This window comes from Delphinapterus leucas, chromosome 2 (assembly GCF_059928025.1).
Source record: "Delphinapterus leucas isolate spDelLeu-1000000601 "Yukka" chromosome 2, BTC_Dleu_Yukka2, whole genome shotgun sequence".
Classification (NCBI taxonomy): domain Eukaryota; kingdom Metazoa; phylum Chordata; class Mammalia; order Artiodactyla; family Monodontidae; genus Delphinapterus; species Delphinapterus leucas.
In genome coordinates, this window is record NC_143130.1 from 102,688,945 (window position 1) to 102,712,800 (window position 23,856).

At 37.5% G+C, this 23,856-nt stretch overlaps 1 protein-coding gene across 2 annotated transcripts in view; it reads left to right on the forward strand.

Annotated features, from left to right (window-relative positions):
- The window catches only part of DPH6 (diphthamine biosynthesis 6), a 297,783-nt gene extending 276,767 nt beyond the window's left edge, over positions 1-21,016 (forward strand). Inside the window, exon 13 of one of the 2 annotated variants that reach the window (XM_089907393.1) lies at positions 20,879-21,016. In XM_089907393.1, coding sequence (XP_089763519.1) covers positions 20,879-20,911 — 33 coding nt within the window. In that variant the 3' untranslated portion in view covers positions 20,912-21,016. Of the gene's footprint in view, positions 1-13,520; positions 19,748-20,878 lie in introns of those variants that run through there. The other variant, XM_089907392.1, reaches the window with a different exon arrangement.
- Positions 21,017-23,856: the final 2,840 nt, after the last annotated feature.

Sequence of the window (23,856 nt, forward strand, 5' to 3'; positions counted from 1 at the left end):
TAATCCCATTGCTCAGTAAAAGACAGGCAGAGCTTTGAAGAAAATACTATTCAAAAGGGAGATTCTGACAGGGAAACGGGTGGAGCATGGGAACTGATATCACAATATGCAAATTATTGTCTGAACCTGTGTCATCTCTAGTGAGGATATATGAGTGAACAAAATTAACAATAGATTGTGCCTGACAACTAAGTGCTCAACAGATATTACCTGAATTAATGATTGAAGAAATAATGTTCACCAGTATGTTTTAACCTGCTGAAGAAACTTACCTCTCAGACTCTTTTAGCATTTGCTTCAGAATGTCCTAGATCACATTCTTTAAGCCTTCTTATGTGATTTTAATTTCTTATAGATAACACTGTACGTTATTTTATTGTGGGAGGCTCTTGAGTTAAAACATTTCAAAATGCTTAATTTCATGAAAAGTTAAAATGTGTTGATTTGGTTGATTTGAAAGAGCTGTTCTGCAGTTCATTGAAGTGATAAGCCATATGGAAATAAGTCGCCTTGGAAAATAAAAGCAACCTTCCCTTGCATCAGATTAGGCTCTCTCATTTGTAAACCCAAAAGCTAGCCAGTTTTTAAACTGAATTTCTACTTTCCCTCATAATTTCTCTTCCTTACCCCAATGTAAACAATGACCCAGAAATATTCACAAGATTAATGTTTACCCCTAAACTATATGTGGATTGTAGACTTTTTTCTGGTTTTATAGAATATTGAGTTATATGATAGATTACTTTATAAATTGTCTATATTTTTCCTGAGTGGGCTTGTTGTTCATATTTAAATCACGTTAATGATTTGTACCATGATTAACCTCCCCCCAAAAGTGTACTGACTTTGGTCTAAATTTCTCATGAGTGTCAGATTTCTTCATAATGTTACTACCTGTCGGTGGCAGTTAAGGAATCATAGGGTATTGTAGCTAGATGGAGCTTTCAGAGCCATTTAGTTCAGTCCTCACATTTTACACATCAGGAAGCTGAACTCCAAGAAGTTAAATTTACTTTCCCAAGCTCATAGGCAATGATAGGACCCTAACTAAAATTTTGGTCTCCTTACCCCCCAATGTAGCCCTGGTGTTAGTAGCTGACTCAACCCAAGTATATAGTAGAAGTCTAGCTTCACTCCCCCATCACACGCTATCTTCTTTCATAATTCCAAAGTTGTCTTAAATTTGTGATTAATCAGAGTAGAAGAAACCCTTAGGGAAATATTCTTCTGGATATATGTGAAGATCAGTTATTTTACTTAAGATAGGCCTGCCTTATAAGCCTTATAACCTTATAAGCGTTAACTTTTCATCTCTTCACCTGCTTAAAAATGGAAAGACAGTGATAATGGATGCATAAATGCATCATGGGGTGGATAAATTGTGTGAGTTAGAGAAGAGAAAATGAATGTGTTTGTGAAAGAGTGAGCACATCAATCAGTGGTTGCATGGTGTTTGCACCAGTGTGTCCAGGGAACACCTCACCAATCAATCATTCAAGAAGCTCCCTCCAGCTTTCAGGAGAAAAAAGATTTCACAGTAAAGTTCTATAGAGAAAGCTTAGCATCTAAAGAGGTCATTCTAGGGACTCTTCAAGTTCCCAGAGGGGAGGAAAAAGAGGGTAGGGAGCAAAATGCCACAGAAAGCCTATAGTTTGGAAGTTTTTTAAATGCTGATTGTATTATGAATCATTCTCATTTTATACTGACTCAAAGGCACGAATTAAACATCATGTGGTATATTCCACTCTTATCTGAGCAGAGAAATATTGACTCTTCTGCGTTCAAGGAAAGCTGAAAAACTGAAAACTGTTTTCTCCTCAAACCTTCCATCGCTGTACTGAATTATAATCCAATACTGCTGTTTTCCTTGAACATTAAACATACAAACATTCATTGGAAATATTTCAGTTTTATGGGTCATTCATCCAATAATTGTTGGTCACATGCAAGATACTACTTTAGCTACTGCCTTGAAGTAGCTTACATTGATAAGGCAAATAAAATTAGTATGTGAATACTTATGATGCAAAAGAGAAGGAATTAAATGACAGAATTGTTTAATCAACATTGTCTATTCCCAAATTTCCAAGAAGATAAAGAGAACCACAGAAATACGAAAAGTTTGTCCAAGATAGTCTATTATTGAATTGCAGATCTGGGAATTTGCTTCCCAAGGAACTCAGTTCTCAGTAGTATTATACTTGCTCCTGAAGGTGGGGTACCATTTGCATAGCTAATTAAAGCAGGAAACATATTGAAATGTCTTAATAAAATGTTGCCCATTAGTGAGGAAAGGCAGCTACTGCCAATAAAGTGATTTTGTGAACAGGAAGTAATTCTCGCCACACAGTCCTGACAGCATGGCTTCATTTACTGCTTGCAGTCACTCTTTCTATGCTGGCTTTTCAAGTCAGAAACTGGTAGAAATTCAGTGTAAGGATTATCATCAAAGTGTGATTGCAGAGGAAAATGCAAGCAGCCAAACAATAATGAAGTGTATCCATTCCAAACCAAGGAAACCAGCATTAATTGTGATATACGGTATGAAAACAACAGCATCTGAGACAGTGTACAGTTTAGTATAGAAGTTGAAAGCACCAACTTGGGGATTGGATGGACAGGGTTTTAATCCTGCCTCTTCCATTTGTTAGCTGCATGGCCAAAGATTTCCCTTTCTCATCTGTATTAACATCACAATAAAAAATGCTAGTGTTGCTGTTTTCCTTCATTTTCCCCCTTTATAACTCCTAAAACAGAGAACAATCATTTATTTAAAAACATGAGTACTTATCATACTTTGTCTTATATAGGTTGCTGTAGGCTCATCTGTTGCCCTGCTTGCTTGTAAACTATTTGGGGGGAAGGATCTCTTGAATTCTGTTGGTGCCTAAACAGTACCATACACATAAGAGGCACTGAAAAATTTATGGAAGATGACAATGTAGCCAACTGCATGTAAGGCCATGTGAACAATCCATAAATCCTTAATAACCATTCCAGTTCCACTGGTATCACTGTGGATTAAGAGTATCCATTCAACATTCATATGTAATTTCATATGCATTCAACCCATAAGTAGTTTTCTAATCTCAAGAGTTTTCTACCAGTAACAAAAATAACAATAATAGCTATCATTTATTGAGAGTCAATTATAAATTTGGTGTTTTCCCATACATTAGCTCACATAGTCTTCACAGTCACTTTCCATAGAAGATATTTTAATCCCTTTTTTAATATAATCAAAATAAGACTTAGAAGGATGTTAACTAGGTGGTCCAAGGTCACACAGCTTGACAGTGGAAAAAAAAAACTGGATTTTTACTTAAGTCTAACCCTAAAGGCCAATGTTTTTTCTTACATTTCTTTATACTGATATTTGCAACATTATGAGTCTTAGATTGAAGACTAATTTCCTAATTGTATTTTATTGAAAGTATGATATCCACTAGTGAAATTTACAGGTGAGTATAATTTTTATACTGCTTACACGTAGCATTTTATTCAAATGTCCCTAAGACTTCCTTAACCACTTAACTATTCATTTGAGAATTCTCAGGTCCAGTGACCCTAACAGCTCACCAGATGATATAACTTGGGTGAAGCACTTACTATTTACCCATCACTTTTGTCCACTGTGAACTTCAAATAGTGTTTATTAACAGGATATGTTGACCCCTGGCACACACATTGAGGTGTCTTAGACCCTGGCACACACATTGAGGTGTCTTAGACCAGACCCTTAGATGAAAATTTGTATGCAGGTGATTTATGAGAGAAGCACAGACAGGAAACAGAAGGAAGGCTGGCATAGTGCAGCCTCAGGGGAACTCTGGAGTACACATTATGCCACAGAGTTGTCCCAACCGAGGCAAGGGAAGTAGACTTCCCTACCCCTGGACTACACAATCTCTGCTACTTGTGGGCCAAGTGACTCTAGCAGCTCAAGAGGATGTGGCTATTACACCAAAGGGTGAGTGCACAGAAACGAAAACAGTAAAAGGGTTTCTGGGCAGAGCATTGACATTGCAACAGGTTGTACCCCAGATACCAGACGTGGAAATAGAACCCAACTTAAGATCTATGTTCTCCTTGATGTCCATTAAGAGTATTTTGACTTCAGGATATAGAAATGAATAGATCTCACTCCAGATGTAGCTTGATCCTATATTCACACAATATCATCAGGTTCCATCTCTCAGCTCTACTTTCTCTGGGTTTACTCCATCCTGGTGTGATCTCCTAGCAGCTCCTATCTCTCTCCTCATTGCCGTTGCAGTTCCAAGCTTTATATCTCCATACATGAAGCACAGGTAGAAATGAGGGAATCCACATCTCTTTTTCACATCAAAAATACTGGATTACTTGCACTGATCCAGTGTAGATCACATGTTCAATTCTATTCCAATTGATAAGGCCATAGAAATGTATAGAATCATTGGCTTAAGCAAATGTTACATGCTCATTCCTAAATTTAGCTTCAGTTCATTAGTTGAGTCAATATTATTAAAATGTCATAGTTTGGACATTCAGAATATTAGAAAGGAAGAGGAGGAAAGTACATGCTAGGAAAGAAATTAATAAATAGCCACTGGTCTCTTGTTTTTACTGTAAATTTGAATTTGCTGTGATCTAAGCCTAAGTAATTTCAAGCTATAGACATGACAGTGTTTCAGCCAAGTTGTGAACCCAGTTGGAATTAGCAGAATTGGGTTGAGTGGAAGGAGAGACAGAAAATTCCCAGAAGTTAGGCTATGGTATGTGAAGCATGGGATATACCACCTCTATTATCACTACCACCACCATCACCTCATCACCCTACCCCTGCAAACAAGAAAACAAGCCTTCCTACCATGTTTACTCAGTTAGAATAGAGGTTTGCCATTAAATACAGCTTTTGAAATGCATATCCTAGGAATTTCCTATAGGCCCAATCTGGGCCAAGACAGAAGAATGAGGCTTAGCCAATTAGACGTATGACTATCTCCTAACTGTTCCATCATTTATTCACTCAATAAATATTAAACACCTACTATACACCAAGTACTATTCTGAATACTGGAAGTATAGTGGTGAACAAAACATAGTAGGTACCTACTGTCAGCAGGGGGTTACAGACAATTACAAACAGGCAATAAGATATCTTTAGAGGGCTTCCCTGGTGGCGCAGTGGTTGAGAGTCCACCTGCCGATGCAGGGGACACGGGTTCGTGCCCCGGTCCGGGAAGATTCCACATGCCGCAGAGCGGCTGGGCCCGTGAGCCATGGCTGCTGAGCCTGTGCGTCCGGAGCCTGTGCTCCACAACGGGAGAGGCCACAACAGTGAGAGGCCCGCGTACCGCAAAAAAAAAAAAAAAAGATATCTTTAGAGAGTGATAAATACTATGAAGAAAATAAAAGGGAATGAATTTGAGGTCAGGTAAGTGGAGCATTTATCTGAAAAGGTGATATTTGAGCTGAGACTTGATTGATAAGAAGAAGCCAACCATGCAAATGTCTCTAAGAGCATTAAAGGCAGTGGAAATAGCACAAAGGCAAGAAGTAGGAATAAATTTGGTGTTATTAGAAAACAGGGGAAAAAACAGTGGCTGGAACATGGTGAGTGATGTGGAGAGAGGTGGGTGCAGTTAGGGTGGACCTATGGCCAGACCCATGTGTGAGTCCTCTGTGTCTGTCTCTAAGGGCAGTTGATGTTCAGCTGGAGATGAACTTCAAATTCCAATGGTCTTCATTCTTCAACTCTGCTCCCTAGTCACTTGAGTATTCCACAAAACCCTAATGAAATCTTAATGGTTCATTTTAGCCAATGTCTTTATCTTTTATTGATTTTGTACTAAAATATCTCTACTTTTTTTATTTTAGAACCTGTAGAAGCTTATAAAATCCAGGAATTTAAACAAAAAAATTTTAACAACAAAAAGAACTTACCTTGTGCATACATACCATTTTATATCTTACCCCACCCACACACTTAATGAGATACCATGGGCACTATCTCATATGTTTACATACACCACCCCCTTCATTCTTTTTCATGGTTGCATGATATTTCATTGATGAGTGTATGACTATTTCACTGATTGTCTATTGATGGACATCTAGGTTATTTACAGTTCTTTTCTATTGTAAACACTTCTGCAGTTGAACACTCTTGAACAAATGTCTTTACATTCTTGTACAACTATTTCAGTAGGATAAATTCCCCATAATGAAATTGCTGAGTGAAAGTACGAGAATCAAAGCAAGTATTGCCAGGCTGCCTGTGAAAATGTTGTACCATACTCTTCCCACACTTGGCCAGTACTGGAACCTATCAGTATTTCATCTTTGCAAATCTGATAGAAGGAAAATGTTGCAGAAGTCCTTATTTTATTTATTTTTATTTTTTTATTGAAGTATAGTTGATTTACAATATTGCATTAGTTTCAGGTATACAGCATAGTGATTCAGGTGTTTTTTTGCAGATTATATTCCACTATAGGTTATTATAAGATATTGGGTATAATTCCCTGTGCTATACAGTAAATCCTTGTTGCTTATCTATTTTATGTATAATAGTTTGTATCTGTTAATCCCATACTCCTAATTTGTCCCTCCCCTCTCCCCCCTTCCCTTTGGTAACCATAAGTTTGTTTTCTATGTCTGTGAGTCTGTTTCTGTTTTGTATATAGGTTCATTTGTATTATTTTTTAGATTCCACATATAGGCGGTATCATACAGTATTTGTCTTTCCCTGACTAACTTATTTCACTAAGCATAACATCCATTTTACTGCACATGGCAATATTTCATTCTTTATTATGGCTGAGCAATATTCCATTGTATATATTATATATATAAAACACATCTTCTTAGGTCAGTCGTCTGTTGATGGGCACTTGGGTTGTTTCCATGTCTTGGCTATTGCAAATAGTGCTGCTATGAACATTGAGGTGCATATATCTTTTCAAGTGAGAGTTTTCACTTTTTCCAGATATATACACAGGAGTGGGATTGCTGGATCGTATGGTAGCTCTTTTTTTGGTTTTTTAAGAAACCTCCATACTGTTTTCCATAGTGACTGCACCAATTTACATTCCTGCCAACAGGGTATGAGGGTTCCCTTTACTTCATACCCTCTTCAGCATTTATTATTTATAGGCATTTTGATGATAGCCATTCTGACCAGTGTGTGGTGATATCTCACTGTGGTTTTGATTTGCATTTCTCTAATGATTAGCGATGTTGAGCATCTTTTCATGTGCCTGTTGGCCATCTGTAGGTCTTCTTTGGAAAGATGTCTATTTAGGCCTTCTGCCCATTTTTTGATTGGGTTGTTTGTTTTTTGGTATTGAGCTGTATCTGCTGTTTGTATATTTTGGATATTAACCCCTTATTTGTTGCATCATTTACAAACATCTTCTCCCATTCAGTAGGTTCTCCTTTCATTTTGTTGATGTGCTCCTTTGCTGTGCAAAAACATTTAAATTTGATTAAGTCCCATATGTTTATTTTTGCTTTTATTTCTTCTGCCTTGGGAGACTGATCTGAGAACATATTGCTATGATTTGGATCAAAGAATATTTCACCTATGTTCTCTTCTAGGAGTTTTATGGTGTCATGTCAAACATTTAGGCCTTTAAACCATTTTGAGTTTATTTTTGTATATGGTGTGAGGGCGTGGTCTAATTTCACTGATTTACATGTAACTCTCCAACTTTCCCAGCACCACTTGTTGAAGAGGCTGTCTTTTCTCCGTTGTATGTTCCTGCCTCCTTTGTCATAGATTAATTGCCCATGCGTGCATGGGTTTATTTCTGGGCTTTCTATTCTGTTCCACTGGTCTATACAGAAGTTCTTATTTTAGTCATCTACAGACCCTCAGATTATTTCCCCTCATTCCTTACATATTTTGACTCCAGTTTCTCTGTCAAATCTTGGTGACTACAATATCCTTCCAAGGTAGACAAGATAGTCCTTCCAGTACCTACCTGATCTTCTTCATTGACAGACACTAAATCTCATGGTTATACACTGAGCCTTGTCATTTTACCAATAACAGCAAACCCTCCATAGTCTCATTTCAAGCATCTAAAACTCTGATTGCCCCCTCCTCTCTTTCCAGTTCACTACCTGTAGTATTCTAATCCACTACCTGTAGTATTCTAATCCACTGCAGGACCTATAATCATTAATCCTACATCTCTTAATTCTTCTCAGTCTATTGCCCTTCCTTCATAGCTCCCTGCTGTCCTTCCTTTGTTTCCCTGGATAGATGTAATGGCCCATCTTTGTGATCACTCCATGCACTTACCCTCATCTTCCTTGTGCTTTCCCCACCCCCATTACACTCACCTGACAAATCCCAACCCTGGTTTAATCCAGTTCACTGCCGACTCTTTACCTGCCCCTGGGCACCTAAACATAGCTAAAGAAAAACCACAGTCATGCTGACTGGTATACTTTAAATCTGTGAGCATTTACCATTACTGAGCACTTTCTGCTAACCCAGAAATCTTACTGTATTCTCTAATCCATTCACTCTCTGTCAACTCCTTGATGACTAGTTCACAATTTCTCCTCTCATCCCAGACCTCCAACAATTTCTTCTTCCTCTTGACTCTTTGATGATGATCTTAATTCACAGAGATAATGGAAGCAATCAGAGGAAACTTCCCAGACCCTCCTGCTCCGCATTTAATATTCTATTTATATCTGACTTCCTCCTGTTACTGCAGATGAACTGTCTGTGCACATATCTAAGGCCAATTCTGAGGCAAGGAAACTTGAAGTCATAGATAGGAATACTAACAATGGAGTAAATTAATCTTTGTATATGGAATAGTTAAGGTAGAGAGTGCTAGATTTGTTGTTCAGCTCTTTCTGTATGTTGACATCATAGTGAACTCTAATGATTCATGTCTCCATGGAAATGTACAAGACCCCATAAGTTAGTTGGCTACCCCGTCATTTTACAAGTTGAGACCTAAAGAAGTAAAATGACTTTCCCAAAGATATAGCTTTTTTTAATGGACCACTAGAGGAAAAATGACAAGCAACATAAGGGTAGTTTCACAAAATTTGTTTCTGTAGAACTTACCAAAAATTAACAAAAGAAGCAAAAACAAAAAATTGTATGACCAGTGCTATAACTAAGGAAGGATAAAAATGCATTATCCAAATACGGAACAATTTAAGTCAAATTAAAATAAGATCTTTCTACACAGAGTTCCTCTTCTAGAGATTAGTGCAATGAGGAGATAATATGAGAATAAAATTGTTTTTAGAAAACTCACTGATAGCCTTCCAATTTTATCCTAAATTTAGAGGGATAGAAATTAGGGGTAAAAATAGGGCAAATAAAAATACGTTGACTATTCCCTTTAGGAGTACCAGTCCCTTATTATTTCAATAAAATAAGCTGGAACCCTGACTTGAAGAGCCACTGAGTTTGGTCATTTCTGTTCTCAGTCCAAAAGGAGAGAAGGAGTGAAATGGGGAATAATCTCTACGGAGCAGTTGGCTTGGTCAAGACCAGCAAACAGCAGCCAACAAAGTCAGGGAGGCAGTGGAAAAAAATGTGTTGTTCAACAATACAGACCACACAGGAAAATATCTAAATTACATAGGAAAACAAAGTGAAGCCCACAGTATTTACCCACCTCCAAACTCCACTAATGTATGAGGAGAAAGAAGGAAGGGCTATCAAAAACAGAATTCTCTCACTCTTCCTGCCATCCCCTCTGATATCTGAGACACAAAACAAATAATACTGAACATTGGTATATGGCCACTGCATATATGCTAACAAAGAATTTACTGAGTACCTAGGCATTCAAAAAAGAAAAAGCTTGGGGAATACAACCACACTATTCAGGAATGAGAGAGGGTTGGATAAAATGGCCCACTCAGAAATGAGAGCTATCATATAAATTTCACGCCCACCAAAAAGAAAAAAAAAGGAAGCAAAGAATTACAACATATAAAATTCAGATAGAGACAATAGTTTGGAAGAAAATTCAATTCAAAAATAACATAGGGCTTCCCTGGTGGCGCAGTGGTTGAGAGTCCGCCTGCCGATGCAGGGGACACGGGTTCGTGCCCGGTCTGGGAAGATCCCACATGCCGCGGGGCGGCTGGGCCCGTGAGCCATGGCCGCTGAGCCTGGGCATCCGGAGCCTGTGCCCTGCAACGGGAGAGGCCACAACAGTGAGGGGCCTGCGTAGAGCAAAAAATAAATAAATAAAAATAAAAATCTTGCAACTGCTTTGCACACTCAAGAAAATTGAGAACTTGGACTTTATGAAGTAATAGATCAAATATGGGATAAGACAAGGAATAAGGTGAAAAGGAAGGTCGTAGAACAAAAGAAAGATTGGGAGGAAAGTAACAACACAAGATAAAAAAGTAATGTATTTAAAAAAGCAAAGAGACTCAGCAATGTAGAAAACCCAGACAGGATTGAGGGCAGGATTGTGAAAATCCCCACAAAAATAAGAAGTCATAACGAGTCAAGCACTCAAAAATACCAAAGTATCAATAGATATGAAGAAAAGTGGAAAGCTAACATGTGGTTATTATATGCTGGGGGGACAGAATAAATGAAACCCTCAAAAATATAAAGAAAAGTCTCCATGAGTGAAAAAAAAATACCTTGAAACTATAGATCAAAAACGTTCAATTTGTTTTAGAAGATGCTTATAAAGAATGGCCAATATCAAGACATTTTTTAAGTTATTAAACTGCAAGGATAAAAAATGCATTTAGAAAGAAAATCACTTAAAAGGGGGATGGAGATTTAGGGACTCAGATTTTTTCAAATTACAAATGTGAAGACGCTGGAACATTGTCTATAGAATTTTCAGGTTAAAACTATGACCGTCAGGACTTCCCTGGTGGCACAGTGGTTGAGAGTCCGCCTGCCAATGCAGGGGACACGGGTTCGTGCCCTGGTCTGGGAAGATCCCACATGCCGCGGAGCGGCTGGGCCCGTGAGCCACGGCCGCTGAGCCTACACGTCCGGAGCCTGTGCTCCGCAATGGGAGAGGCCACAACAGTGAGAGGCCCGCGTACCGCAAAAAACAAACAAACAAAAACTATGACCGTCAGCCAAATGGATATATTTGAGGAAAAATTATATTCTCAAACGTGTAATAACTTAGTAAATGTGTCACCCATGTCTGATTTCTCACAATTGTACTTAAAACATAACCCAGACTTCCATTTCTGAAAATATGATGGATTAAATTCTAGAGCTGCCAGATATAGCAAAAAAAAAAAGAAAAGAAAAGAAAAAATACAGAATGCCCAGTCAAATTTAAATTTCAGATAAACAAGGAATACTCTTAGTATAAGTATGGCTCATGTGCTATTTGAGATATACTTATACTAAAAGAGTATTCCTTATTTATCTGAAATCCACACTTTGTACATCCTGAGTTTCTTGCAACCCTAGGTAGTCTGAAAAATATCCCAAAACATACAACTAAAATTAGCGGATATATTTTTTAAAAAACAGACAAAAATATCCCTTAAATTTTGTGACTGATCTCATAAGAAAGTAAAATAAATCTCTAAGGGAACAAATGGGAAAGAAATTGGTAAGCTGAACCTGAAATGATGAGAATTATTTGCTAAGCCTAGTGACCAAAATGCTTGTGTTTGAATGGCCATTTAGGACAGAAAACGGTGCTTTGGAGCTGCATAAAATGAAGAGTGGGATCTGAGGCCTCTCTATAAACCAGCATTCTTGGAGGGCTATAATTTCTGAAAGGATGATCTGAGAAAATATGCTCACCAGAAAAAGGAGACAACAGGAAACTTGTGTGTCTTGGCTTAGGCTCTAAGTAGAAAACAAAATACATTCCCCTGTGAATTCAAACACACAGGTTTTCCCTGAAACAAATTTGGACTTGAAATTGCGTGATCAGTGAGGTCCTGGAGACCCCAAGCAGATAAATTAGTTTCAAGTAGTCCCAAGTTAGTAAACTGGTAATGTGCAACTGGCAGAATCAGACACAAATTCCTCTGAAGAAATGCACACTGAACCCAGGCTTTGCAGGCATTGCACGGATAAAGCCATGCCAAACATTAGTTCACCATCCAAAACAACAGAATGCATCAAAGAACAGACTACCACAGAGAAGAGTCATCAGGACAAAAAGTGAACAAACAAAAAATAAATACACAAAAAAAGATAACAACATAATTAGAACCCTAGGAACTTGTTTGGATACATTATTGTTGGATACATAATATGAAGTATTTGGAAAAAACAAGAGACTACTAAAAGTGGGCAAATGTTTGAAAGAAAAAAAAACTGAACATTTAGAAATAAAAACTATAATCATTAAAATTTAAAATTCTGGGAATGGATTAAGCAGATTAGACACAGCTGAAAGAGAGACAGAGTAAATTGAATATAGAGCTGAAGCAGTTATCCCATATGCAGCACAGCAAGACATAGTCATGGATAATATGAGGCAGGGGTTAAAAACATGAAAGATAGAAAGAGGGGTCTAACATGTCCAATTATGCTCTGGAAGAAGAGAATAGGGTAAATAAGGTAAAATCAGTACTCAAAGAGATCATGAGTGAGGAGGTTTCAGAATTGAGGAAAGACTTCTGATGCAGGACAAGTAAGAAATCCTCACTTAACCATATGGTGTTTTAAACTCAGAAACAAAGATAACAAGAAGATTTTAAGAGAATATTCTCCTGATGAGAGTGTACATTTATCACCCTTTTCGAAGGACAGTTTAACAATATTTATCCATGATTAAAGTGTTCATATCTGTTTACCTTGTGATCCTCCTCCTAGAAGTTTATCCTAAGGTTATACTCTGACAACAAGGATGTTGATCTCCATATATTTTATAACAACAATACTTTGGGTACAATTTAAATATCCAGCAATAGGAAAGCTAATAAATGAATTATAGCATAATAGTTCCTTGGGATATTATACAGCATTAGAATGGCTGGTATATGTGTATATATACGTTTATTGATAAGGACCGATCTCCATTCTTATCAATAAATAAAGCAGCAGAACAGCAAATATCATGTGGTCCAGCTCACCTAAGGTTACATATACATTTTTGTTTATATTTAAGTTGTCTTGGTGTATTGCCCAATGTGGGTCTATATAAATAAAAAAAAGGTCTAAATGGACATTGGAATGGTCTAAAAGATTGAAAGTGGTTACCTCTGAGTAGTGGGATTTCAGGGAATTTGAGTTTTCTTTCATATATTTCTTCAGTGTTTAATTTTTTTTCTTAGGAAGCATGGTTAAACATACATACATCTGCATAGGGAATATTCCATATTCCTTAATTCCCAGTATAGTTTTCTTTCCTCAAAACACAAGACCATTTTGATGATATACCATTTGACTGGTATGGATAGGGCTATCCATACAACTATAATTATGCTACACTTTCCTGTATGTTTTTTAATGTATTGATATATAGGAATCATCCTCCATTACCACTCCCAAATTTCAGGTAACTAGTAAATGAATTCATTTTGGTTACCTTATGTAGGTAGAGGCTAAGGAAATGTATTCAGAAGTTTAAGAAGAGAAGTACACGGGACTTCCCTGGTGGTGCAGTGGTTAAGAACCCACCTGCCAATTCAGAGGACACGAGTTCGAGCCCTGGTCTGGGAAGATCCCACATGCCGCGGAGCAACTAAGTCTGTGTGCCACAACTACTGAGCCTGCGCTCTAGAGCCCGCGAGCCACAACTACTGAAGCCTGTGTGACTAGAGCCCATGCTCCACAACAAGAGAAGCCACCACAATGATAAGCCCATGCAGCACAACGAAGAATAGCCCCCACTCGCGACAACTAGAGAAAGTCCGCACGCAGCAACGAAGACCCAATGCAGCCAAAAATTAACTAATTAATTATTTTAAAAAAGAAGTACAGATAATTATACCAAAAGACTATAGTGTTTTTTTAGCTAAAAAAAACAAAACAATGACTACAACACTACAGTAATAAAACTGAATGGATATATGAGCATTTACAACTATTTCTGATGTTTCTGTCATTTTTTTAATAAATTATTTTTATAAAGGTCCAAATAGGGCTGAGTGAAATCACAAATAAAAATATTATTGAAGGTAGTATAGTTTTCTCTAAGACATTAGATAACATGGAACAATTAATGGTAGTTTTTTTCTTTTCTCACGTGTTTAAGAAAAGTTGAATTTTCAAAGAGTGCTTCTTCATGTTACATTCTTAGTGATTATTAAGTTTAAAAAAAATCATTGTGGTAGCACCCCAATGGCAGTGAGCGCACTGGCATCTGGATCTTGCTTTCTAAATACCACTCCCAAATAAGAAGAACCAGGACTCCTTGAAGAAATGGCTGACTCTATAGCTGAAACAAGGAGGATACAAGATGAGCCTGGAGAGTCTTATAGCGTCAGAAAGTAAGGAAGAACTCAAAAAACAACAGGATGGAGACATATCAAGTAGACGGGGAGCCATCTCGAACAAGCCTCCAATGGTCAAAGCTGGGGAAAAAAATTTAGCAGCAAAGTCCAAAGTATAAAATAAATATACATGAATCCATACTGATATAAATAATTCCCAACCCTCAAGTATGCACTTGGTCTTAGTAACTCCCTTCCAAAGAGCAGAGTATGAAAAGGGAAGAATAGTCGCTTTACAGTGAAGAAATCTGGCAAACACTACCTTTATCAAAAGATCAAGGAATATCACCATTGATAAGTTATGTTCATTGCATGTGCCCCACTGTATGATGTAATGAGAAGGACACTTCACGTGTGTGGTATTCGTCCTCAAAACTCATAACTTCAGTCTAATCCCAGGTAAACATCAGTTAAACCCAAATTGAGAGGAATTGCACAAAATGACCCATGCTCCTCAGAGCTGTCAAGGTTATAGAAATCTAGAAAAGACTGAGAAACTATCACAGACTAGAGGAGATTAAGGAGATATGATGAACTGAATGCAATCCTGTATGGATCTTGCAACAAAAGGGTGACATTGATGGAAAGGCTGTTAAAATCTGAATAAAGTCTGGAGTTTACTTGCTATCAATGTATCAACGTTGGTATCTTCATTTTGATGAGTGTACTGGTAATTTAAGGTGTTAACATTGGGAAAGACTGGGTGAGGTATATACAGGAAGTCTCTGTATTATCTTTGCAACTTTTCTCTAAATCTAAAATTATTCCAAGATAAAAATTTGCTTTAAAAATATATTAATCCGGGCTTCCCTGGTGGCGCAGTGGTTGAGAGTCCGCCTGCCGATGCAGGGGACACGGGTTCGTGCCCCGGTCCGGGAAGATCTCACATGCCACGGAGCGGCTGGGCCCGTGAGCCATGGCCGCTGAGCCTGTGCGTCCGGAGCCTGTGCTCCACAACGGGAGAGGCCACAACAGTGAGAGGCCCGCGTACCGCAAAAAAAAAATAAAATAAAAATAATGAATTGCCCGCATACCACAAAAAAATAAAAATAATAAATTAAATCCACTTCACAGCTATCAGAATAACTAAATCCAAAACACCAACACCAAATGCTCGTGCAGGTGCGGAACAACAGGAACTCTCATTTATTATTAATGGGAATGCAAGATGGTACAGCCACTTCAGAAAATAGTTTGGCAGTTTCTTAAAAAATTAAATGTACTCATACCATATAATCCAGCAATCATGCTCCTTAGCATTCACCCAAATGAGTTGAAAATTTACATCCACACAAAAACCTGCACATGGATGTTTATAGCCACTTCATTCATCATTGCTAAAAATTAGAAGCCACCAAAATGTCCTTAGGTGAATATTTTTCAGCACTAAAAAGAAATGAGGGCTTCCCTGGTGGTGCAGTGGATAAGAATCCGCCTGCCAATGCAGGGGACATGGGTTCGGGCGGGAAGATCCCACATGCCACAGAGCAACTAAGTCCATGCACCACAACTACTGAGCCTGCGCTCTAGAGCCCACGAACCACAACTACTGAGCCAGCACGCCACAACTACTGAAGCCCGTGCGCCTAGAGCCCGTGCTCCACAAGAGAAGCTGCCTCAATGAGAAGCCCACACCACAACGAAGAGTAGCTCCTGCTCGCCACAACTAGAGAAAGCCCGCGCGCAGCAACGAAGACCCAATGCAGCCAAAAATAAATAAAATTAAAAAAAGAAATGAGCTATCAAGCCACAGAAAGACATTGATCAACTTTAAGTGCGTATTACTAAGTGAAAAACAACCAATCTGAAAAGGCTACATACTGTGTGATTCCAGCTATATGACATTCTGGAAAAGGCAAAACCTCAAAGTAAAAAGATCAGTGGTTTCCAGGAGTTCCTAGGGAGGAAGAGATGAATAGGTGGAGCACAGGGGAATTTTTGGGCAGTGAAACTACTCTGTAAGATACTGTAATGGTGGGTACAAGTCATCATACATTTGTCAAAACCCATAGAATGTACACCACCAAGAGTGAACACTAAACTACAGACATTGGTTAATATATATCAATATTGGTTCACCAATTGTAACAAGTGTGACACACTAATCCAAAATGTTAGTAGTGGAAACTAAGGAGGAGGGCTTGAGGGGGAGATGTGGGAGCTGTGCACTTTCTGCACAATTCTTTTGTAAACCTACAACTGCCTCCCAAAAATAAACTCTATTTTTAAAAAAATACAAGCAGTGAATCCAAAAGAAAAACAATTGGTGGTAGATGGAAAGATACATGATACAGCAGGTGTAGTGAAATGCTAATAGTGCTGATGTATATGGATGTTCACTATATAACTCTACTTTGCGCTGTTTGACATTTTTCATAATAAATATGGGGGAAAAGTCATTGTGGTTAATATTAGGAGAAAGCTTAGCAGAGAAAGGTCAAAATAAGCCTGTAGGATTTAATTTAACTCCATCACGGATTTCTCATATGTTTCTGTACAAAATAGGTAACTTGATTAATGACCTGAATTACTCATCTAAATTTTGAATCCCAGTTGGTCCTGTCTTCAAAGACCAGAGTCTAGATTAAACTGCCTTATTGTTTGAGAAATACAACTAGATATTAACTAGTTAATATTGTTTGAGAAGTACAGCTAGTTAATATTGTCTGAGAAATACAAATAGTTAATACATTTTGAGAAATACAACTAGATGTTAACTGTATGTCATCTCATCAGTAGAGAAAAATGAGCAGTGCTTTGTAGTTTTTGAAACAGTACTGATGACATGGTAGTGAAATCTGCACAACTACTGTGCTGGACTTTGTCAGTGTCCTTGTTATGATTTAGCACTATTTTATTTACTATCCTAAGACATACATTTTTATTACTCGCTACAATATGACAATAACAACAGTTTTGAATGGTGCATATTTCTCACTATGAATCTAAATACACAGAATGTTTGCTCTATTCTCAGTCACTACACGGTATAAAACTGGTGTATTAAAAATAGTATGACATATTTGCATATTTATCTGTATTAAAAACCCCCATGAAACAGTTATTGCAGATACACAGCTGTTGCTTTTTAAGTATCTTTTAAAGGAACCATATCTCCTCTCCTATATAAATTATATGCATTTTCAAATATATCATCTGAGCCAAAGGAGTTTCAAAGCTTTAAACAGGAAAACATGCTCTCAGAGGAGAAGAATGTTAAAGGAGAGGAATTGTAAATTTTTAGTCAGTGTGGCCAAATGATAAATTTTTAACCTAAAATGATGAACTTGTCCCTTTGCCAAGCCAGATATTATACATTGTAAACAGAAAGTAATTCTGGATGCTTCTACAAATTATGGCCATATTTCAGCACAGAGACTGTTTACCTAGTCTACAGAGCACATAAAGAGATGCTGCTTTATATCGATCAAATTACAGAAGAGAAGTCTCCACTTCGTGACTTAAAAGTGGCAGGACTTCCCTGGTGGTGCAGTGGTTGAGAGTCCTCCTGCCGATGCAGGGGACACAGGTTCGTGCCCCGGTCCGGGAAGATCCCACATGCCACGGACCGGCTAGGCCTGTGAGCCATGGCCGCTGAGCCTGCGCGTCCAGAGCCTGTGCTCGGCAACGGGAGAGGCCACAACAGTGAGAGGCCCGCGTACAAAATCCCCCCCGCAAAAAAAAAAAAAAAAAAGTTTGTCACTTTGCAGCTCTAATCCTGTTGAAAAAAAAAGATAATTTCTGTCCAATTTAATCAGCAAGAGGTCTTTATTGCCTTAAGTATTAATTGATTAGGTTCTCATTAAGGTCAAAAGTACACTTAGCTGCCCAGAGATGGCCAATTAGCACATTGTCAACCGCGCTTGTTTATATTAACTGAACATAATGGCAGTTGACTGTCAAGTCAGAAGGTCACTGAATCTTTTGTACCCTTTGCCCTCCAAAAGAGCAACAGTCATTCAGACACGAGAAAGCATTCATAATAAATAGTTTATTACATATTGACTTAAATCACTCTTAGAAACAGGTGTTCTATTCTCTTTGGACAAATGATATATCATTTCTTTGTGAAATGCTTGAGGTCCAGTTGAAATCCTGTGGTTGACTGTGTCTGAAGATTTTTGTTCAGCAAGCAGCTTGCACTTGAAACTCTAAATAACTTTTTTAAAGACCAAACCAATTCAATGATTATAATCCTTTGCGATATAGACTTTTATCCTGCTAAGTGACTGCAGCAAGTTGAAACAAGTTGGACACACGGGTGCTGAAATGCCTCTGGGGCACCAGTCTCAAAGTTGAAGGTTAGAACCACATTTGAGTCTCACCTTAATGAGGACATTGGTATGCTTTTTAAATGCACTGATGCTGCCATAGATATTGGATATTTGCTACAGAACAAAAGAGAAATAAAAATTCAAGGTTATTCATGAACCAGTAATCTAAAATTTCTACCTATAGTCCCAGTGATTTTTATCATCATAAATCATTACACCTAATTTATATGGTGATGATATAACAAGTTGCATTTGCTAGCATTTTATTTTTTCTATTTATCCTCTTCTACTTAAATTTAACATCATTCTCCCTTACATTGTTCTATTATTGAATGAAATATCACTGATGATTCCATGAGTTAGATTGTAAGGAGAAAGTATTTTTGTTTAGCACATCACTTTTACAACTTATCAAATTAGAAACCCATGAGTCAGCCTAGATTCCCCCCTTTACACTCTTCCCTCACCAAATATGTATCTCATCAAGCATCACATTCCATCAGTTCTAGTTACGGAATAGCATCAGTAGATATAAGTACTTCAACCCACTGCCACTGCCTCAACTTGTTGTCTCTTTATTAAATTGCTGTGATACATTTTGATGGGTCTTCCCAGTGATTCAGTGACCCTCTAGTGGTCTTCTCACTAGACTGGGTCTCCTTCAGAGTAGGGTGGTGTATTTTTATTGTATCCCCAACCAACAGTTGGTACCTGGCACATACAGGCATTCAGTAAAAATTTACTGAATAAATAAATGAATGACCACAATTAGCTTTATGCTACATATAAATGTAAACCTTGATAGAATGATAATTTGCTGTGATTTAAGTACTCATTAAATCAAACTTCACTAGTATTAAATTATTAATACTTTCTCAGACTATTATAAGAAGCAGTAAATTCATCCATATGGGTAAACCAACAGCACTGACTATGAAGACAGAGTGAGAGCCCAAGTCAAAGGAAAAGGTTACTACCATAATTCTTGAGTAATTAAGCTACCAAGTATATACAGAAAACAAATCCATATACTATCAAAACATGTGCTTTGGGGTGGGATAGGGAGGGTGGGAGGGAGGGAGACGCAAAAGGGAAGAGATATGGGAACATATGTATATGTATAACTGGTTCACTTTGTTATAAAGCAGAAACTAACACACCCTTGTAATGCAATTATACTCCAATAAAGATATTAAAAAAAACAAACATGTGCTTTGTCTGTGGTATCATATTAAATAACAGTTACTATTTATATATTGTGTACTTCTTATACATTAGCTATTGTCCTCTCAAGGACCATGTAATATAGATATCATAATTGTCATTTTACAGATAGGAAAACTGGTTTCACAGGGTAACTTATCCAAAGGCACATAACCCATGTCTTGCTTGCTCCAAAGCCCAAGTTCTATCTACCACACTAAAGTTTGCATCCTTCTTTAGGACTTTGGACAACCTATTTCACATTATTCAAAAACTTTACTAAATGTTGTATAGAAATGTTTCATATCCATTGTTAGGTTGGGGTGGGTTGGGGAGTGTGGGGGAGATAATCAGAGTCAAAGATGAGAAAAATTACAGTGGAAATGGAAGGTAATATGACTTAGTAGTTAAGACTGCATGGGCTTTGACATCATACAGCGCTACACTTGAGTCCCAGGTCTGCCTTGTACTACCTGCATGACCTTGAGTGAGTGACTTGACCTCCAAGTTTCAGTGCACTAATCTCTAAAAGAGATATAATAACAGTAACTGCCAATTAATTTGTGAAGATCAAATGAGATTATGCAGATAAAATGCTTAGCACGGTTTTTACTTGAAACAGTTCTTACTGTTTTATTTCTTTTAGTTATATAAAAGACAGGCAAATAAAGCAGATGTTTTATTGCTTTTTCCTCATTTAATGATGTGTTATTGGAGGCTCTATAGTTAAGCAGAGAAAGAAGAAGCAAGGTGAATTCACCATACTGAAGTATGTTGACTTGTGCGTTGTCTACTAATTAATAAGCACTTATTGAATACCTACTGTGCTAGATGTTGAGGATAATATACCTGATTTTACAGAACTCATTTTCACTCAAATTTAAGTAGAAATGCAACACTGATTTATACTCTTACTTAAGAGAAAATTTCAAAATTTTAAAATAAAATTCAGCCATTAATATCAGGTTAATCTCTTGTTATAGGATATCTTTGGAATGACCACAGTTTGCATTTAATATTTGGTATGTAATCTTAAAGGTATGAAATTTTTAGATTTTACTATTTTTAGCATGCTTAGCTCAGTCCTTTACTGTATCCTATTAGTTATTCTAAACTTTTTTCTCATCAACCATTTCTTATTCTATAATAACAAATATGGTTGCTTGTCTAGTTATTACCTATTTTCTCTATGCTTATCTAAAATAAAGCATGACAGTACGGATTGCCTTTTTTCTTAATCTTTTGGTTTATTTTAAGCTAAGACATTGCATACATTGTTTGGAAAAAGAAGGATATTCCTTATTCTTTTTTTCGGTTTTTACAGTGTTTCCCATGACTTTCAGTATATGTCCTTGGCTAAACCCCTTCCTTATCATTCATTGTGTTGCTTCTGAAATGGATTCTTTCAGCAAGTATTTATTGAACACTCACTATGTGCTGGGTTCTATGCTGCGGCTCTCATGGAACTTGCATGCTAATAGAGGGGAGACAAAAAATAAACAGGATAAGGGAGATTGAGAATGGAGATAATGATGTAGGGGGAGAAGGAAGTTACAATTAAATAAGGTCGTCACGGATGGGCTCATTGAGAAGTGTCTTTTGAGCAGAGACCTGAAGGAAGTGAAGGATTTAGCCAACATATTCCATGTTACTGGAATATGGCAATTCAGGCAGAAGAAACAGCCAGTGGAAATGTGATAAAGCAGAAGTGCTCAAGGTTTGAGGCTTGTTTGAGAAATAGCAAGGAGACTAATGTGGCTAAAGCAAAGTGAAGTTACAAGCGAATGATAGGCAATGCCATAGAGGTAAGAGGAGAGGGTCAGATTTTGCTGGGCCTTATAAGCAGGGAGGCGGGGTAGGGGGGAGATTTGGGTTTCACTCTGAGTACTGTGGGGAACGAAGAGGGTTTCGAGCAGAAGACTGACCTGATGTGGTTTACATGTTAAGAGTGTCACTTAGGCACTGGCTTGAGCATAGGTCCTACCAAGAGTAGAAGCCTGTGGACCAGTTAAGAAGTTATTTCATTACTCCACATGAAAAATGATAGTGACTTGGATCAAGAAAGTAACATTGAACTTAATGAGAAGTGGCTGGATTCTGGATATATTTTGAAGATACAACTGACAGGATTTCTTGGCAGATAGAAAGTGAGGGGTAAAAAAACAAAAAGAAAGAAAGGATTCAAGGACGATTCCAAGGTTTGGGGCCTGAGCAACAGAAGAACTTAAAAAGGGTGAAAATCCTACACACACTGTGCTCCTAATGATTCTATATGTCAACTTTATTTATAAAACAATTTTAACTTCTGTTTTACCCTCTGATATGTAGAAAGTAGAAATCCAGCCAACTCAAAAGTTCTAAGAACACTTTGAATGCTCTTGGTAAATCTGAAGTAGCTATATGTAAATCGGTACACTAGCTGTCACTTCTGAGGACATCACCACCTCTAGTATTTACTGGACAACATAACATCAACATGAGGATACTTGGAACACACAGAAGACCTAGATGACATGGCCCCTGTCTTCTTTAAGTTTATTGTCTGTCTTACCGTCTTGGTAAACAGAATTCCAACTCTCTGCCTGGGTTTGGATTGTAGGCACAGGGCCTGGAGGTAGGGGTAGGTGCTTTCAGTTGGTCTCTGTGTGGTGTAAAGGGTGGTCCAGGTGAGAAGTTCCAGGTAAGAGGGCTTTAGGGAAGTGGGAACCACTATAAATATTAAGTCCCAAATCAAGGGGTCAGGCTAACCCTAAAAACCAATCAGCAAGAAAAGACCTGCCCCAGGACACTGTGTATATTTGTCCAGTTACCTCAGAAGGCATTCTATCTCTTTTTTTCTAAGTATTTAGGAAAAGCCTTGCTGTAGCCTTCAAACACTAACAGCAAGTTTACTGGGAGGTGGGGGAAATGTGAATACATAGAAAGAGAAATATGAATAGATGTCAATAAGCATAACTGTGGTATCACAAAATTCATATCTACAGTGAATTGTCTTTATTATGCTTCCTCCTTTTTTATTTTATGGACTTACTTTACTGTCACTTTAGGCAACAACTATTAACAGCATCTCTTTTGATAATTTCAAATTTGTTGATATCTTTTTTCTAACATTTAGTTGAATGCAAAGAAAACCTTTGAAACGCAAATAATTAATCATTTCTTGGGTCTCCAAGAAGGTTTGGGACATGGCAAACCTTGAATCAGTCTTGGAAAGAATCATCTAATTCCAGTAAAGTATAGGAATCCCAAGTCTGTCTGATCCTCAGACAGATAAGGACTAGCTGGACATGAAATACAAACTGTGGCCAACTTTAATTTTCCCAAATCAGATTTTCATGAAACATTTTCATTTCTTTGAGTGAGACAAATGAATTTTTCTAATATTTTATAATCCACTGTTAAAATTCAAGTAAAAACAAGTCTACAGTCAAATATAAATTACTTTGTTATGTTTAATTTTAGATAATCCTCTTCTCCTTTCTTTGGCATTAGAACAAATTGCAATTACTGAAGCCCAAAGATTATAAAGCACTATTTAAGCATTCATGTTTGATATCAAGATTAAAGGAGAATACAAAGACTAGCATTAGAGGATAAAGTTTCTGAGACCAGATGGGGCAAGTTTAAAAAGGTTTTAGGGAGAAAATACAATAATCAATTTTAGAAGGAAAGGAGGGGAGATAACATATTTTAGCAGTAACTTAGGCTTTTAGTGCAAAGGATATTATTTGGTTTTTGTAATTGAATATAATAAAACACTTTGCCCTTTAACATAAAATCATATTTCCCATATGTATATGAGTACACTTCTCTGAGACTAAGCAAACTGTTTGTAAAACAGGAATTGAATTGAAGAGGATCATATTCTTTTAAATAACTTTCCTCAGCCCTTTCATCAGAGAGGATGAGTCAGCCTAGGGCACTCAGCACCAGGACAGACCCTACCTGCTTGTATTTCTTT